This window comes from Gracilinanus agilis, chromosome 2, assembly GCF_016433145.1.
Source record: "Gracilinanus agilis isolate LMUSP501 chromosome 2, AgileGrace, whole genome shotgun sequence".
Taxonomy (NCBI): Eukaryota; Metazoa; Chordata; class Mammalia; order Didelphimorphia; family Didelphidae; genus Gracilinanus; species Gracilinanus agilis.
This window is the reverse complement of record NC_058131.1, coordinates 420818425-420835243: the sequence shown is the minus strand read 5'-3', so window position 1 is coordinate 420835243 and position 16819 is coordinate 420818425. Positions and strand designations below refer to the sequence as shown.

The 16819-nt window shown below is 42.0% G+C and overlaps 1 protein-coding gene across 1 annotated transcript in view; it reads right to left on the bottom strand.

The window, feature by feature from the left end:
* The window catches only part of EXOC3L4 (exocyst complex component 3 like 4), a 57267-nt gene extending 53275 nt beyond the window's left edge, over window positions 1-3992 (bottom strand). The window contains exon 1 of the mRNA XM_044661881.1: window positions 3668-3992. Coding sequence (XP_044517816.1) covers window positions 3668-3992 — 325 coding nt within the window. The remainder of the gene's footprint in view (window positions 1-3667) is intronic.
* Between the last annotated feature and the right edge of the window lie 12827 nt (window positions 3993-16819).

The window sequence follows — 16819 nt, the reverse complement described above, 5'->3', positions numbered from 1 at the left end:
CCTGTTTCTCTGCAGATTTGATGCCATTGACCAACCTCTCCTGGATATTATTCCTTCTTATTTCTCCTACTTCTTTGGTTTCTTCTTGATATCTTTTGTTCGGTCATCATCTATTTCTCACTCTCTAAATGAAATATCCCCCATGGCTCTGTCTTGGCACTTCTTTTCTCTGTGTATCTTTTCTTTCAGTGATCTTATTTCCCATAGATTCAGTTAGAATCACTAGAGTAATGACTTGGATTTTTCAGTATTAAAAAAGAGAGTTTTGTTTCTAGCAAAGTTTGGGGTCATTAAATAGTTTAATAGCATTCTAAACGTGGTCCTATTTACTCTCTCCTTCTCCTCTTTAATTCTAGCCTCATTGTCAATTTTCAGTGTCTTTTCAGTTTTAGATTTCCTCCTAAATTCCAGTTCCATATCACAAACTGCCTATTGGACATTCTGAACTGGCCACCCTATGGACATACACAACAACCACAACAAAACAGAACTTAGTATCTTTTTTTCCAAATGAACCACTCTTTCCAATTTTTCCAATTCTATTCAGAGCTCCACCAACCTTTCAATCACCCAGATGCAAAGCCTCAGAATCATTTCTTCAACTCTTCACTCTCCCTTGCCTAACATAGCCACTCAGTGCCAAGGCAATCGAGGCAAAGAGTGTCCCAAGTGCTTAGGATAGTGCCTTTCATATAGTAAGCACTTCTATTAATCAATCAATTTATTCCTCTATCTAATCTATCTTCAGCAGAGCTATCAAAGTGAGATTCCCAATACACAAGTCTATGGCATTTTATTTTGTTACTGAGTCATTTCAGTCAGGTCCCACTCTTTGAGACCCCATTTGGAGTTTTCTTGGCAAGAATTCTAGAGTGGTTTGCCATTTTCTTTTTCAGTTCATTTGACAGATGAAGAAACTGAGGCAAACAGGGTTAAGTGACTTGTCACTTGACCAAGGTCACACAACTAGGAAATGTCTGAGGCCAGATTTGAACTTAGGAAGATGAGTCTTTCTTACTCTAAGCGCAGCACTCTATCTTCTCTCTGCTACCTAACTATGTCAAAACCTTGCTCAAAAAGCTTCAGTGGCTCCATAATTACCTCTAAAATAAAATACAAATTCCTCTCTTTGGTATTTAAAGTTCTAAATAATCCAACTCCAGCTCTGTGTGAGATAACAAAGCACCCTTTCTAGCTATAGTCTTTCATTATCTTATTGTAGAAGATTTTACAAACAAATTTATATTTTAAACTGGTGTTACCCTTGGCTTCTATCTTTCTCCAAAGTTGTGTTTGATGAGTGAGGCACTTTGGGGGATCTTTTGGTCTCCTAAGTGTGGCAATTGATTTAAATTAGTTCAACTTCTATATGAAATGATTGTGGTCCTGTCTAAGTCTATCTATATCCTATTCTTTGTTACTGTGAAAGAGAATCTAAACTCTCTTTGTCTATTTTAAGTTAATCAATCAAGAATCTGGAGTCCCCCACCTTTCACACAGCCATTAACACTTAGTAAGAACTTTTTACTAGAAAATGAAGTTCATATCCTTTTAAAAGACCACAAGCTCTGCCCCCTACCTGGGATTGGGAGACTGTGATTGATTCCTGAGATTTGATGAGGAGAGCTGATGGGTAGAGAGAACTGCATATAAGTGGGAGCCTCTGGAACCAGGTGGGGTCTTGTGTGGTCTTTTGCCTCATGGGTGTAGCACTGATGAGGCTCTTTTGCGGCTTCAGATTTCAGCTTCCTGATTCGGACTTTGGATTCTGGTGAAGATTCAGCTTTCTGTGTTGGGGACTCGGATTTGAAGAGGGATGCTTACTCGGGTGAGACACTTGCCTCCTTGGTGTGAGAGACTGCCCTTTGCAGCTCAGCCTCTTGGGTGTTGGTCTTTGGAGGTCGAAATGCCCGGCTGGAGACACTCTCCTGGGCTGGTGAGATTTGCATTTGGGTTCTCATTTGTGGTTTGGAGGCTCTTGGACCAGGACTTAGGGTATTTTTAGCTAGGCAGTATTTTCTACCTCCTTCCTACATTTCCCTCTCTTTCTATCTCTATTTTGCTGTAATAAAGCTACTAAAGCTATTATTAACAGTCTTATGTCTTAATATTTAATTATTATAAATGGTGACTATAACTTTTAAAAATTCTCATTTTAATTCTTACATTACCAATAACATTTCTAAATTGATTGGGATCAAGTTGTTTTCACTGAAATCATATCTTTTCCTCATTTTTATCTTTTTAGTTTTGATCTTTTCTCTAACAGGTTGAACTTCTAAAGTTGAACCCATAATATTTCCCTTACACTTTCCTCTTCTCCAAGCATCCCTCTTTCTGTTGATGGTACCATCATTCTACTAGTCATCAAGACTTGAAACCTCAGAATTCTCTTTGGCTCTTCCTTTTAATGAACTCCCATATCCAAAGAGTTGCTAAGACCTAGCAATTAAAGAATCATATCTCTTGACTCCAACCCCTTCTCGACTTACCCTGCTACCATCCCTAGTTCATCATCTCTTATCTAAACTATTACATTAATCTCCCCAATGGTCTCCATACTGCCAGCATTTCCCTTCTCCAATTCATCCTTCAAACTGTTGCTAAACAACAACCACTTTCCTACTGGAGATCTCTGGGAAAAATCCTGATCCTAGGCTAATCGTAACCTCTAAGTCAGGGGTCGGCAACCTTTTTGGCCGTGAGAACCATAAACGCCACGTTTTTTAAAATGTAATTTCGTGAGAGCCGTACAACGCTCACAGTGCACGCTCCTGTAACAGTGCCTGAAAAAAAATTGACTTTATAACTCCTGCAGACAGAGCCATATCTGGCCCTCAAAAGAGCCAGATATGGCTTGAGAGCCATACGTTGCCAACCCCTGCTCTAAGTGCTCAAGGCAAACAGAAAAGATGGAGTTTCCTAATACAGGAATTTCCTAGACCAATGAAATCAGAAGTCGAGTTCCTTTCCCTATATTGTCCCAGTTAAACTAATCAAACTAATCAGGACTAAGTCTCTTTGCTCCAAAAATCCTTCATGGGAAGAATTTCAAGGGCAATGGTGTGCCCTCACTAAGAGAAGGGTGTTAAGAGAAGTCATTGAGATAATGGATCTGAAAGTGATTTACAGACTGTAAAATGCTTTGTAAATGTTCAAGTGTTTTATAAATCCTATTGTTAGTATTTAAGAATAAAATGCAAATGATATCTTTTAAATGTAAAATGATTTCTGAATGATAAACTGTGATGCATCTCAACTTGTAAACTGTAAGGTGCTTTATAAAGCTGGGACATCTAGCAAATAATAGAAATGAGGGAAACTGATCAAAGTTCTATAAAATGCCAATAGACAATGACTTGCTTGTCGAACTCTAAAACCCTTTATTAGTGGCAAAGCTTTTTCAAAACTATAAAGTAGGTTGCAGCTGGGTGGCTCAGTAGATTGAGATTCAGGCCTAAAGATGGAACGTCCTCAGACACTTCCTAGCTGTGTAACCCTGTAAGTCCTTACAACTAACTCTTCTTGTAGCCAATACTTAGTATCAATTCCAAGACAGAAGGTAAGGGTTTTTAAAAAATGTTTTTTTGAAGCATATAATGCATCATGATCTTGACTTGTCAACTCTAAGAGCCTTGGCTGGATCAGACCTAAATGTTGGCCTCACCTGTTTTAGACTCCTCCTGGAGAACCTCTGTTTGAGAGGATAACTGCTGCTTCAACCTGCCCGTCTCTTCCTCTGGCACCTTTCGAAAGGAGCCGAAGAGGGAGCGTGAACTCCTTTGGATGGGCCTCTTCTCCTCCCCTGCTTGGTCCCCAGACGTCACGTCCAGTTTTTTCTTCCATGTGAAAGCCCTTTTGAAGCTTCCCAGCTGGCCATTCTTTTCCTTCTTGGGACTCAGATTGGAAGACTCATTGATCTCCTGCTCATGGCCCTGGGTCAGAGAGTCCTTGACAGGGGGATTCCACTGCTCCTGCTTCTGGTCCCCCATCCTTGACAGTGGTGTGCTAGAAGCCCTGAAGAAGTCTGGGGAAAAAAAAGAGGCCAATGTGTTCTGTCATTAGGGATCCCAGGAGAGAAATCTATCCCAGCAGACACCTACCTATTCATTACTCCCCAATTAACTTAGTCACAGTTAACAACAGGTTCTTCTCATTTATTTGAGTGTCACAGGATACCAACCTTTAGGGTGTCAATTCCCAGACACTCTTATCCTGAGGCTCTTTTTTTCTAAAGAGTACTGTCTCCAGACCAGTGAACTGTAAGCTCCTTATGGGCAAGGATATTTGGCTTTCTTCTTCATGCCCCTATCACCTAGAACAGTGGCTTGCTTTATAAATCTTTGTTATCAAATTTCTCAGATGCCACATTTTAGGAAGGTTTTTGACAAATGGAGAGTATATAGAGAGGAGTCAACCAATATGGATAAAAACACTGAAGATTGGGTCAGCTAGGTGACTCGGTAGATTGAGAAGCAGACCTAGAGATGAGAAGTTCAAATGTAGCTTCAACCACTTTCTAGCTGTGTGTCCCTGGACAAGTCACTTAACCCCAACTGCCTAACCCTTATCACTCTTTTGCCTTGGAACCAATAAATAGTATAGATTCTAAGATAGAAGGTAAAGGTTAAAAAAACACACACATTGGGGGCAGCTGGGTAGCTCAGTGGAGTGAGAGTCAGGCCTAGAGACAGGAGGTCCTAGGTTCAAACCCGGCCTCAGCCACTTCCCAGCTGTGTGACCCTGGGCAAGTCACTTGACCCCCATTGCCCACCCTTACCAATCTTCCACCTATGAGACAATACACCGAAGTACAAGGGTTTAAAAAACACACACACACACACACACACACACACACATTGAAAACCATCTCCTTTAAGAAGAGTTGAAGGGGAGGCTGAGTGCAGATCAAAGCATGTCGTTTTCTACTATATATCCTTCATGAGATGTCTATTATTGGTGTGATATGCGTCTTCCAATATGATATGAGCAATATGGAAATATGTATTACATGAAAGGATAAGTATAACATGTCAGACTATTCACTGTCTCGGGAAGGGGAAGGGTAGAGAGGGAGAAAATCTAAATTCTAAAATGTCAAAAGACAACTCTCAAAAATTGTTTCTGCATGTAACTGAAAAAATTTAAAAAATGGAAAAAAGAAGTTTTGGAACCAAGAGAACATTATATACAGCTACAGAATTAATGTTTGAAGAATACACTGAGAATGAGTTCATAAACAAAAATACAGAAGATATATATTTTTTCTCTCTCCATATATATGTGTATGTATATATGTATATATATATATACACATATATATATATACATATATATATATGTAAAGCAATGCCTCCTCTATTGTGGGAGAGGGAAGATACCTGAGAATTTTGATGTAACCACAAGCAAATACATTAATAATTAAAAAAAAGAATAGTTGAAGGAACTCAGGTCCAGAGAGAGCAGGGACCTGTGGAGTTATACAGCAAATTTTTGGAAAGAAGAATCAGGACTGGCACAAAGTTATACGGCAGGTTATTGGGAGGAAGAGTCAGGACTAGCATGCAGGACTCCTGGCTCCCAAAGTAGCATTCATTTTTTTTTTATCATTTATATTGCTTCCTCTTGTCACCCGCACACAGGCACCCAGAGGAAGAGGGAGAAAGCCCACTCCACCCCGCCTTCCTCCATTCCTGAAGTCATCCTCTTCTGTCTNCTCCATATATATGTGTATGTATATATGTATATATATATATACACATATATATATACATATATATATATGTAAAGCAATGCCTCCTCTATTGTGGGAGAGGGAAGATACCTGAGAATTTTGATGTAACCACAAGCAAATACATTAATAATTAAAAAAAAGAATAGTTGAAGGAACTCAGGTCCAGAGAGAGCAGGGACCTGTGGAGTTATACAGCAAATTTTTGGAAAGAAGAATCAGGACTGGCACAAAGTTATACGGCAGGTTATTGGGAGGAAGAGTCAGGACTAGCATGCAGGACTCCTGGCTCCCAAAGTAGCATTCATTTTTTTTTTATCATTTATATTGCTTCCTCTTGTCACCCGCACACAGGCACCCAGAGGAAGAGGGAGAAAGCCCACTCCACCCCGCCTTCCTCCATTCCTGAAGTCATCCTCTTCTGTCTATGCCCACCAGCAAACGGCATGCCATAGAAGGCAGGACACACAAGTGGGTCTTCTGCATCTCAGATGCCAGGATAACTTCTGCCTCATGCAGACTCAAAATAAGGACTGAATTTCAGAGAGGAATGGATTGGGTAAGACATAAGCAAGTTGTAGGTCTTCCTAGGAAGAAGTCGTATTACCTCCTCTCTTTATCTCCTGCTACAAATTTCAGGGAAGAAGGGCAGAATCTCCTCTCTCAAAGGGATACTGGGTTCTAGGGATCTGTAAGGTCCTGAGCCTGAGCTGAAGTGTGGGGTCAGGTCCCAGACTGGACCGGGTAGATCCTATGGGTAGCAGGCTGGGCTGGGTGAGGGGCAGGGTCTCATGCTTACCAAGTGGACACAGAAAAGGGTGGTCTCAGGCTCAGGAGGGAGATCAGCGATCAGTCTATAAGTAGACTACCAGTAAGGTTTCCTGTAGAAGGCAGCCTGGCACAGAGGGATGGCTTATCTGAATTGGACATGAGGGAAGGGAAAAGGGAAGGAGCTGTTCACCATCTATATCTATATTTAACTTGAATGGGGACCAGCCCCTGTTTAGGTATTTGGGGACAGAGAAGACAGAGACAAGGGAAAATAAATTCAACCTTTGTCCCTGGGGTTTGGGCAGCCCACAGAATCGGGAGTTAACACACTGACACATTGACTGGAATTCCATCATAGCAGGTGAGTGATGGCTCAGTCCGTATTCCATTCCTAGAGATTCAAAGCCTTGGGAATCCAAACCCCACCCTGGGACCAATTTGGGTCTCCATTTCCCTACCCATATGGCATGGACAAATCTCTTCATCTCTTTAGGCCTCAGTTTCTCCATCTGTAAAATGAGGAGACTGATTTAGATCTGGGGTTCTAAACCTGTTTTATGCCATGGACCACTTTGGTAGTCTGGTGAAGCCTTTGGACCCCTTCTCAGGTATGGATTTTAAAGGCAGAAAAAAATACGTAGAATTCTGAAGAAAATCATTTATAGTATGTTGAAATACATTTGTCAACAATATTTTCATAAAAACAAACAAATTCATAATCATAGATTAGGAACCCCTGGATTAGATGATAATGTCTCTTCCAAGTCTGAAAATTGTCTCTTCTTCCTTCCTTCCCTCCATTATTTCTTTTTTCTTTCATTTTTTCCTTCTTCCCTCCCGTCCTCCCTCCTTCCTTCCTCTTCCTTTACTTTCTTCTTGCCTTCCTTCCTTTCTGCCATTCTTCCGTTCTTTCTTCTTTCTTGCCCTCCTTTCATTTCTTCCCTTTTTTGTTCCTTTCCTTCCTTCCTTCCTTCTTTTCCTTCTTTCTTTCTTTTCTTATATTCCCTACCTCATCCAGGTTATAAGTACAAGGGGCCATTCATAGGTCCAATCTCATTTGACCAGCTCTGTTTCCGACCTGGGTCCCACCTCCCAGAGGCTTAGTACAGACCCCCAGTTAGCCACTGCAAATTAGAACCCCTGAGCTCAGGAGATCTTCCAGCCTCAGTATCTCCCAACACTAGCAGGGATTAGAGGTGTGTGCCAGCATGTCTGCCTGAAATTGTACATTCTATATGTCAATGCTGACATATATTCTATAGTCTGGGAGAGATGGGAAGAACACGCTCAGTGACTTACATAGCCTCTTAGACTTATAAAATGGTGGAGACAAGAGAAAAAGATCCAGGCTTAGCTCTCTTGGTCTCATGGCCTAGGGGGGACAGAGAAGGAGCAGACTGCAGCTCAAGGATACTATGGAGAGGACTGAAGAGCAGACTTGGGCTTTCCCTGAAAGGACACTCACAGCCAGACCAAGAAAAGGGAAAATACATTACTGAAGACTAGACTCCCCAGGGGCTGCCTGGTAGCCTTCTTGTTCTTGACCTTAGGCTGGGGGAGAGGAGACTGGAGCTGGGGAGTCTATTTCTAGGAGACAGAGTAACACTAGAGTGTCCTGTCTGATTAGACAGGAGGGAAAAGAGAGAAAGATGTGGGCAGGAACTCCAGTCATCTTCTTGCTCTTCCAGTGGTTTCCTGCCCTTCTTGTGACTGATATTCGTTCCATGGTTGAACAATACCATGCCTAGTCATGACTTGGGCCACCAAAGCTCCAGGAAATTGGCCAAATTACCCAGACTCCATCCTGGCTCCTCCTGCCTTAGGCAGGCAAACAATCCTCAAACATGGTGAAGAAGGCAATGGATTAGAGTCAAAGGAGCTGAGTTCAAATTCCCTCTGTGTTCCTTACCTCCTTGGCAAATAACTGTCTCTCTGGCCTTAGCTTTCTTATCTATAAAATGAGAGGTTTGGACTAGATGATATAATGACAATAGTAAAAGCTAATTTTATATAGCATTTCCTATGCGTCAGGAACTATTAAATGCCTTACAATTATTAACTTATTTGATCCTCACAACAATCCTGGGAGGCAGGTGTTATTATCTCCATATTAAAGATGAGAAAAGTGAGACAGACAGATTAATCTGTCTTGCTCAGGATCACAAAACTAGTTTGTGTCAGAAGCCATATTTGAACCCAGGTCTCCCTGACTCTGAGTTTAGAACTCTATCTACTTGTAAGATTATTTCTAGAACTAAGTGTTATGAACCTAGGGATTAGAAGGGGCCTTAGAGATTATCTAGTGCAGGGATACTTAGATTTTTTTGTGTGTCACACATCCCTTTGGTAATCCAGTCAAGCCAATGGATCCCTTCTTAGGGAAACCCTCTGGTCCTTTTATTTTAATTTAATTTTTTAAAAACCTTTACCTTCTGTCTTTGATCACTACTATATATTGGTTACAGGGCAGATGATCAGTAAAGGTTAGACAATGCAGGTTAAGTGACTTGTCCAGAGTCACACAGATATCTGAAGCTGGATTTGAACCCATGACCTGTCTCTAGGCTTAGCTCTCAATCCACTGACCCACTTAGCTGCTCCTTTTAAATAATCAAAAGCAATGTTAAATTTCAAGTAAAAGTTAGCAAAAACAAAATTTCCAACTAATGATTAAAAAAAACAATTTTTTCCCCATTTAAGTTCATGAACCAGCCAAACCTATCCACAGACCACTCAGATATCCATGGACTCCAGATCAATGAAGCCCCTTCATTTTGTATAAGGCAAACCTGTGGCCTAGAGAGACAAGTGATTTCCCCAAGCCCCACTAAGATGTGCTCAATTTTAGAGCTGGCTGGATCTTCTCTTACTTGGAACAAACTTTCCAGCCATTGCCCAACTTCGCACCCCTCCCTACCACCTCAAGGAAGGCTTGGAAGTGGGGAGAGGGAGTCTGGCTCCCTTCACATATGGCCTTCTTTCTCATCCTTCCTCTGGTCCTCTGTTAACAACACCCCTAGGATAAGAAACCTGCATGTCTGGAGCAGCAAGCAACAGTGTCGATGTCCAAAGAGGAGAAGAGTCCCAGCTAAAAAGCTTCCCTAGGAACACAAATTTCTTTTTTCCCCCCTCTTAAAACCCCTGCCTTCTGTCTTAGAATCAATACTATGTACTAGTTGCAAAGCAGAAGAGTGCTAAGGGCTAGGCAATGAGGGTTAAGTGACTTGCCCAGGGTCACACAGCTAGGAAGTGTCTGATGTCAGATTTGAACCCAGAACCTCCTGTCTCTAGGTCTGACTAAGTCACCCAGCTCCCCTCTAGGAGCACAAATTTCCCAGATGCCATGAGTTTGCTCCTACAGATTTCCTGGCCACACACATTACCCATATAGGTCCTTTCTTCCACCCTAGTGGTTGGGAATCTGGGGCAGAATGTCCCACTGTGGATATAGGGGAACTTTCTTTGTCATTTCTTTTGTGATCATTTTTAATTAATTTTTGCTTTTAATTAGTAAATCCTCTGGTTGGTCTAGTAGGGAAGTGTGAGGAGAGAGACTTATGAGCTCTGGTTTTAAGTGAATGCTGAATCCCCCAAAACCTGACTTGAGCTTGGGATAACCCTCAGGAGGCCCACAGTTTGAAGGAAGCCTGGGTAGCGATAGGAGGCCACATTTACACAGTGGTTTAAAGTGTCACTAAGATGCTATAAGGGAGGTAGTACAAACATTACTATCATTTTACAAATAAGGATTGTGGGGACAAGAGAAGAGAACTGATTTGCCCAGGGTCGCAGAGTGAGTAGCAGAGGCCAATGCCAGACCTAGATCTTTAGCCTCCTAATCTGGGGTTTCCCCCCTCATACTCTAGGCTTATCACATGGAAACCCAGAATTTCAAAACCAGCAGGGATCTCACTGGGCATTTAGTCTAAGTCATCCCAGACAAAGAATCTCTCTACTAAAGCCACCATAAATCATGATCCAGCTACTACTCAAAGACCTCTTTGTTATTTAATTGTGTCTTACTCTTCATGACTCCATTTGGCCTTTTTTTGGCCAAAGATACTGGAGTGGTTTGCCATTTCCTTCTTCAACTCACTTTACAGATGAGGAAACCGAGGCAGACAGTATTAAGTGTGCCCAGAGTCACATGGCTAGGAAGTGTCTGATTCTAGATTTGAACTCTGGAAGATGAGTCTTCCTTACTTCAGGCATGGCACTCTATCCACTCTGCCACCTAGCTGCCCCTGAAGACCTCTAATTTTTGGGAAACTCATTACCTTTTAAGTCAATCCCTTACACTTCTGGCCATCTGTAATTATTTCCTTACATTAAGCTAAAATCTCTTTCAACCTCCACCCCATCTCCTGCCCCCCACTTCTAGTTCTGCCCTCTGAGACCAAGCTGAATAAATTGGCCCCCTCTTCCACATATCAGCCCTTCATAAAAACAAAAGATGGTAGTTTTAGTAGGAAGGGACATTGGAGGTCATTGAGTCTTCTTCATTTTACAGTTGAAGAAATTGAGGTGCAGAGAGGTTAAATGACTTCCCCAAGATCATACAGCTATTGAGCATCTGACATTCCCCTCAGCCTCCTCCAGACTAAACATACCTAGTTTCAGTCCTCATACAGTCTGATCTCCAGTGCCCACCCTATTCTGGTCACGTTCTAGACATACTCCAGTTTATCAAAGTCCTTCCTAAATGAGGGTGCTCTGAACTCAATGCATTACTCCAGATGTAATCTGACTTGAACAGAGTACAGGGAGAGAGCAACATCCTCCATCTGGACACTACCCTCTCTTAATACCGTCTAGAATCATGTTAGCCTTCATGTTTGCCTTGCCCGGGTTACTATTAACTCATAGAAAATGAATGCGGGGGCAGCTGGGTGGCCCAGTGGATTGAGAGCCAGTCCTAGAGATGGAAGGTCCTGGGCAAGTCACTTAACTCCCATTACCCAGCCCTTACCGCTCTTCTTCCTTGGAATCAATACACAGTATTGATTCCAAGATGGAAGGTAAGAGTTTAAAAAAAAAAAAAAAGAATGCAACAGAAGGGGTTCTAGGGGCTGGAATCTGGAGGACCTGGGTTCAAATTTGGCCTTGGACACATTCTAGCTCTATGATTCTGGGCAAGTCACTCAACTCCAATTGCCTAGCTCTTGCCCTTCCAATTTAGACTTGTTACTAAGATAGAAAGTAAGAGTTTTAAAAGAAAATGAATGTAACAAAGTGGTTAGAAAAATAGCAACAATATCAAGGGCTCATATTGTTAGTCATTTCAGTCATGTCCAACTCTATGACTCAACTTGTAGTTTTCTTGGCAATAACTAGAGAGGTTTGCCATTTCCTTCTCCTATTCATTTTACAGATGAGGAAACCGAGGCCAACAAGGTTTGCTTGCTCAGGGTCATATAACTAGTAAGTGTCTGAGGCCAGATTTGAACTTAAGGGATCCTATAGATTGCATAAAACCTGGAGAGTTCATAGGATGGTAAGATTTAGAGTTAGAAAAAGCTATAGAGATCACCCAGTTCAAATATCTCATTTTACAAAGGAGTAAAAGGAGACCCAGAAAGGGGAAAGAAGTCTATATCTAAAGTTATATGGGCAGATGTGTTGCTCAGTGGATAGAACACTGGCCCTCCAGTCAGGAGGACCTGAGTTCATATCCTCAGATACTTACTAGGTGTGTGACCCTGGGCTTAACACTTAACTCTGTTTGCCTCAGTTCCCTCATTTATGAAATGAGCTGAAGAAGGAAATGACAAACCACTCCAAGATCTTTGCCAAGAAAACTCCAAATGGGGACATGAAGAATCAGATACAACTAACTGACCACAAATAGAGAAAAAGAAAAAATCCAATGTTATACAGGGAATAAATCATAGATCCAGAATTTAAACCCATGTTCTCTGATTCCAAATCCAGTGATTTACACACACACACACACACACACACACACACACACACACACACACACACACACACACACACCACAGCCTCTCTGATCCACTCATTCTCTTGCCTCTGCAAAACCAGGAGAATTTGTCTAAATTTAAGAGTGTTTCTCTCTTTTACACCCTCTTGGTAATGTTCAAGGAAGCCCCAGCTCAGATGACACTAATTCCCAGAAGCTGACCCGAATTCCTCCCCAAATGGGAGTGATCTCTTTCCGGTTTCTCTCTTCCTCTTACCAAGTTCTAATTTTTGTTTTGTCAGACAACAAATATTGATTAGCATTCTACTCTGTACTTAGTCCTGTTGGTGCTAGTTTAGATAAGGCAACATCCCTGTTCCCATGGAGCTCAAAGTCTAGTGGAGCAGGGAGGGGACAGGAAATCTGAAGGACACCAGTACAGCTGGCTCCAACACACAGAGTGGAGTGGAGAGAGAGCTCTTTTGGAAGTCAGTAAGACCTCTTGGTTCAAATCCCACTTGGAACAAAAGCTACAAAACAGCAAACAAGTCACTCAATCTCCCTAAGCTTCAATTTCCTCTTCTAAAAATAAGGATAATAATACCTATATACATCAGAAGGACTGTGAGGCTTAAATAATAATAATAATAATAACAATAATAACAATAATAATACTAACAATAATAAGGGGCAGCTGGGTAGCTCAGTGGATTGAGAGTCAGGCCTAGAGAAGGGAGATCCTAGGTTCAAATGTGACCTCAGACACTTCCCAGCTGTGTGACCCTGGGCAAGTCACTTGACCCCCATTGTCCACCCTTACCACTCTTACACCTATGAGCCAATACACAGAAGTTAAGGGTTTAAAAATGGAAAAATTGTAGGCATTTACTAATGCCTACAATGTACCAAGGCATGTGTTAAGCACTTTACATTTATAGATCCTTTGATCTTCACAACAACTTTCTGAGGTAGTAGCTGTCATTATCCTCATTTAACAGATGAGGAACCTAAGACATAAAGAAGTAAAGTGACTTGTCTATAGTCAAATAGTAAATGTCAGCAGCTAGATTTGAATTCGGGTCTTCCTGATTCCAGGCCCAAAGCTTTATCTACTTTGACACTTAACTGTTCAATACACTAAGATACAATTAAGCAAATTTTATGTGTTTCCTAAATGATAGTTATTACTGGGTGATAAACACAGCATTTCAAAACAAAGTGCTTTGTGAGATCCACGAATGTGTCTTATTTACTCTGCCAGATTGAGTTCCTAATGGGCAGAAACCAGGTGCTATTTACCCAACTCCTTCATTTGACAGAGGAGTAAACTGAGACCCAGAGAAGGGAAGGAACTTGGCTAAAGTCACAGAGCAAGTCAGTAGAAGGAATGCAACTAGAACTCAAGGCTTCTGACTCTTAGCCGAAGAATATTTCTACTCACTACCCCATAAGTGGAGGGAGAAGAAAACAAAGAATTTCCTTTCTACTCCTTATTTCTCTTAACCTACAGGAAGAAGAGGGAGGAAAGGAGATAATGAAGAAGGAAGACAAGGGAGAAGAAAATGGACAGAGGAGGATGGTGGGAAAGACAAAAAGAGAAGGGGAAAAGGGGAAGTTTTTTGGTGTCTAGGGGAATTCTAATCTTCTCTGACCTCCCTGAATTCCTGGATTTTCATATGGCTCCCATTCCTAGCAGGAGCTGGAGAAACCCAAGATTTCCTGTTCAGGTCTCCTTTCCCAAGTTCTTCCTGCCCCCAGACCTCTGACCTCAGCTTCTCTCCCTGTTCCCTCCCCTGGCAAGCAAAAAGCCAGATATTTCTTTTCTCCTTGCTTCCCTTCTCCTCATACTTTTCTCCTTTCATCTCACCCCATCCCCATGTTTCCTCCATCCTCTTTTCCTTCTTTTCTCAAATTCAGGATATGAAATGGATTCTACTCAATTCTTCTTCTAGCTTTTGGTGGGAAGAGGGGGTTCACAGGGACCAGGGATTACCCCTAAATGTGTGGAGTGACTGATCCCTAAGAATCTCCTTACTCAAACCAGTCCTGTCATTTCAACATATTAAAGCTCTTATTGGGCAGCTGGGTTGCTCAGTGAATTGAGAGGCAGGCCTAGAGACAGGAGGTCCTGGTTCAAATCAGACCTCAGACACTTCCTAGCTGTGTGACCCTGGGCAAGTCATTTAATTCCCATTGCCTAGCCCTTACAGCTCTTCTGCCTTGGAACTGATTCCAAGGTTTAAAAAAAAAAAAAAAAGCTCTTGTTCGGTCATGTCCAGCTCTTCACATCCCCATTTCAGGCTTTCTTGGCAAACATACTGGAATGGGTTTGCCATTTACTTCTCATTTTGCAGATGAGGAAACTGAGGCCAACAGGATTAATTGAACTTGCCTAGAGTCACACAGCTAATAAGTGTCTGAGTTTGGATTTGAACTCAGAACCTCCTGGCTCCAAGCCTAGCCCTCTGTACACTGCACCACTCTAAGTACCCCCCTTAGAAGCTCCTACCCAACCCTTATTCCTTAGCTCTATAGCAGGGGTCGGCAACGTATGGCTCTTTCTGCAAGAGCCATAAAGTCAATTTTTTTTCCAGGTGCTGTTACAGGAGCAAGCACTGTGAGCACTGTATGGCTCTCACGAAATTACATTTTAAAAAATGTGGCATTTATGGCTCTTACGACCAAAAAGGTTGCCGACCCCTGCTCTATAGGGTCATTGCCCTTTTTTTTTTTTTTTTTTTTTCAGAAGAAGAAATAGGCCCAGAAAATGGAAAGACTCATCCCTGGTAACAAAGGTTCAGTACTAGAGCCAGAAGTAGAACACTGGAAGACAAGACTTAAATCTCTCCTTTAGAGCTTCTTCCCCTTTTCGTTGGATCATTCTGTTCTTTCTGGGATCTCCTCTTTCTTCTATCCCCTTTGAAATTTCCTCTCCCTCCTGCTTTCTCTTACTTTCTCCTGATGTCATGGAAAAAGCCTGGATCCCGAGAATGGAGGACTTCTGAATCCTTGTCCTAACTCAGTAACTTCCTCGCTCCTGTGAGACTTTGAGCAAGTTCTTTCCCATAAAGTTATCAAAATATTTGATTTTTTTAAAAAGCAAGTTCATAGGCCACAGGTTAAGGAGCCCTGATCACCTGATGGCCTCTATGACTTTCCAGCTATAGATTCTCTGCTCTACCTTTCTCCCTGCCTTCTCATCCCACACAGTTAACTTTGATATTTTATGTCCTGTTTTCTATCCTAAGTCCCTTTCCAGTGCTGGTATCTTTTTTTAAAAAAATAATATTTTCTCTTCCCCATATTACATGTAAAATTAATTTTTAAACATTCATTTTTTAAAAGTTTTGAGTCCCCAATTCTCTCCCTTCTTCTAATCCTCCCTTCCTCTCTCCCTCCCTTCATGCCTTCCCCTTGCCCTGAGTTGGTACAGCTCTGGTGTCTTTTTAGGGTCCCTATCCATGCACCCCCTTGTGCTCCCAACTCCACAAGATTATTCGGATTCTTACACCCTACCTTGAGAGAAGAAGCAACTGCTCCTGGCAAAGCTTCCTCCCGGCTCAGGACATAGCTGAGACTGAACTCACTGCATTCTGGGCAGGAGAGGAGAGGCTGGGCTGGTGGGGGAGGAAGTGTTATCACCAGGGGCCAGAGATCACAAGCACTGCTTAGGAGAAGAGGGAAGAATCCTAGATCTGGACTGGAAGGATCACATGATCATGGTGATTAGAGCTGGAAGGGATCTTGGCCCGTGGACCGTAAGACATAGATAGCACCCGAGAGACTGTTTAGTTCAGGGATTCCCATTCTGGAGGATGGCCAGGGGCAGGAGGGAGAGTGGGACCAAACTATACAGGGAACTTGACAGGGGGCTACAGGGAATATCTGGTAAATAAATATATGACTACACACACACACATGCACTATTTGGAATATTACCCAATATTCCAAAAGCAATAGTCAGCTATGAGTGGATAGAGTACTGGAGCGAGAATCAGGAAGATTCATCTTCCTGAGTTCAAATCTGGTCTTAGACACTCCCTAGCTATCTGACCCTTAGCAAGTCACATAACTTTGTTGGCCTCAGTTTCCTCATCTGTAAAATAAGCTGGAGAAGGAAATGGGAAACCACTCCAGTATCTTTGTCAAGACAACCCCAAATGGGGTCATGAAGAGCTGGACCCAACTGAAACAACTCAACAACAATAGTTGGAGTGGAAAGAGAACAGTGAAGGGTCAAGGAAAGGAATCATCATGGGAAAGGTGGTAAAGGGCATCTGAAAAACTTCAAAGAGACAGTTGAAAGAAAATTCTTACTAACCAAGACCAAATGAATGAGGTTTGCATAAGAAGCTCTTTTCCTAATGAGCTAGAAAAAAAATTACAATGACAACCAC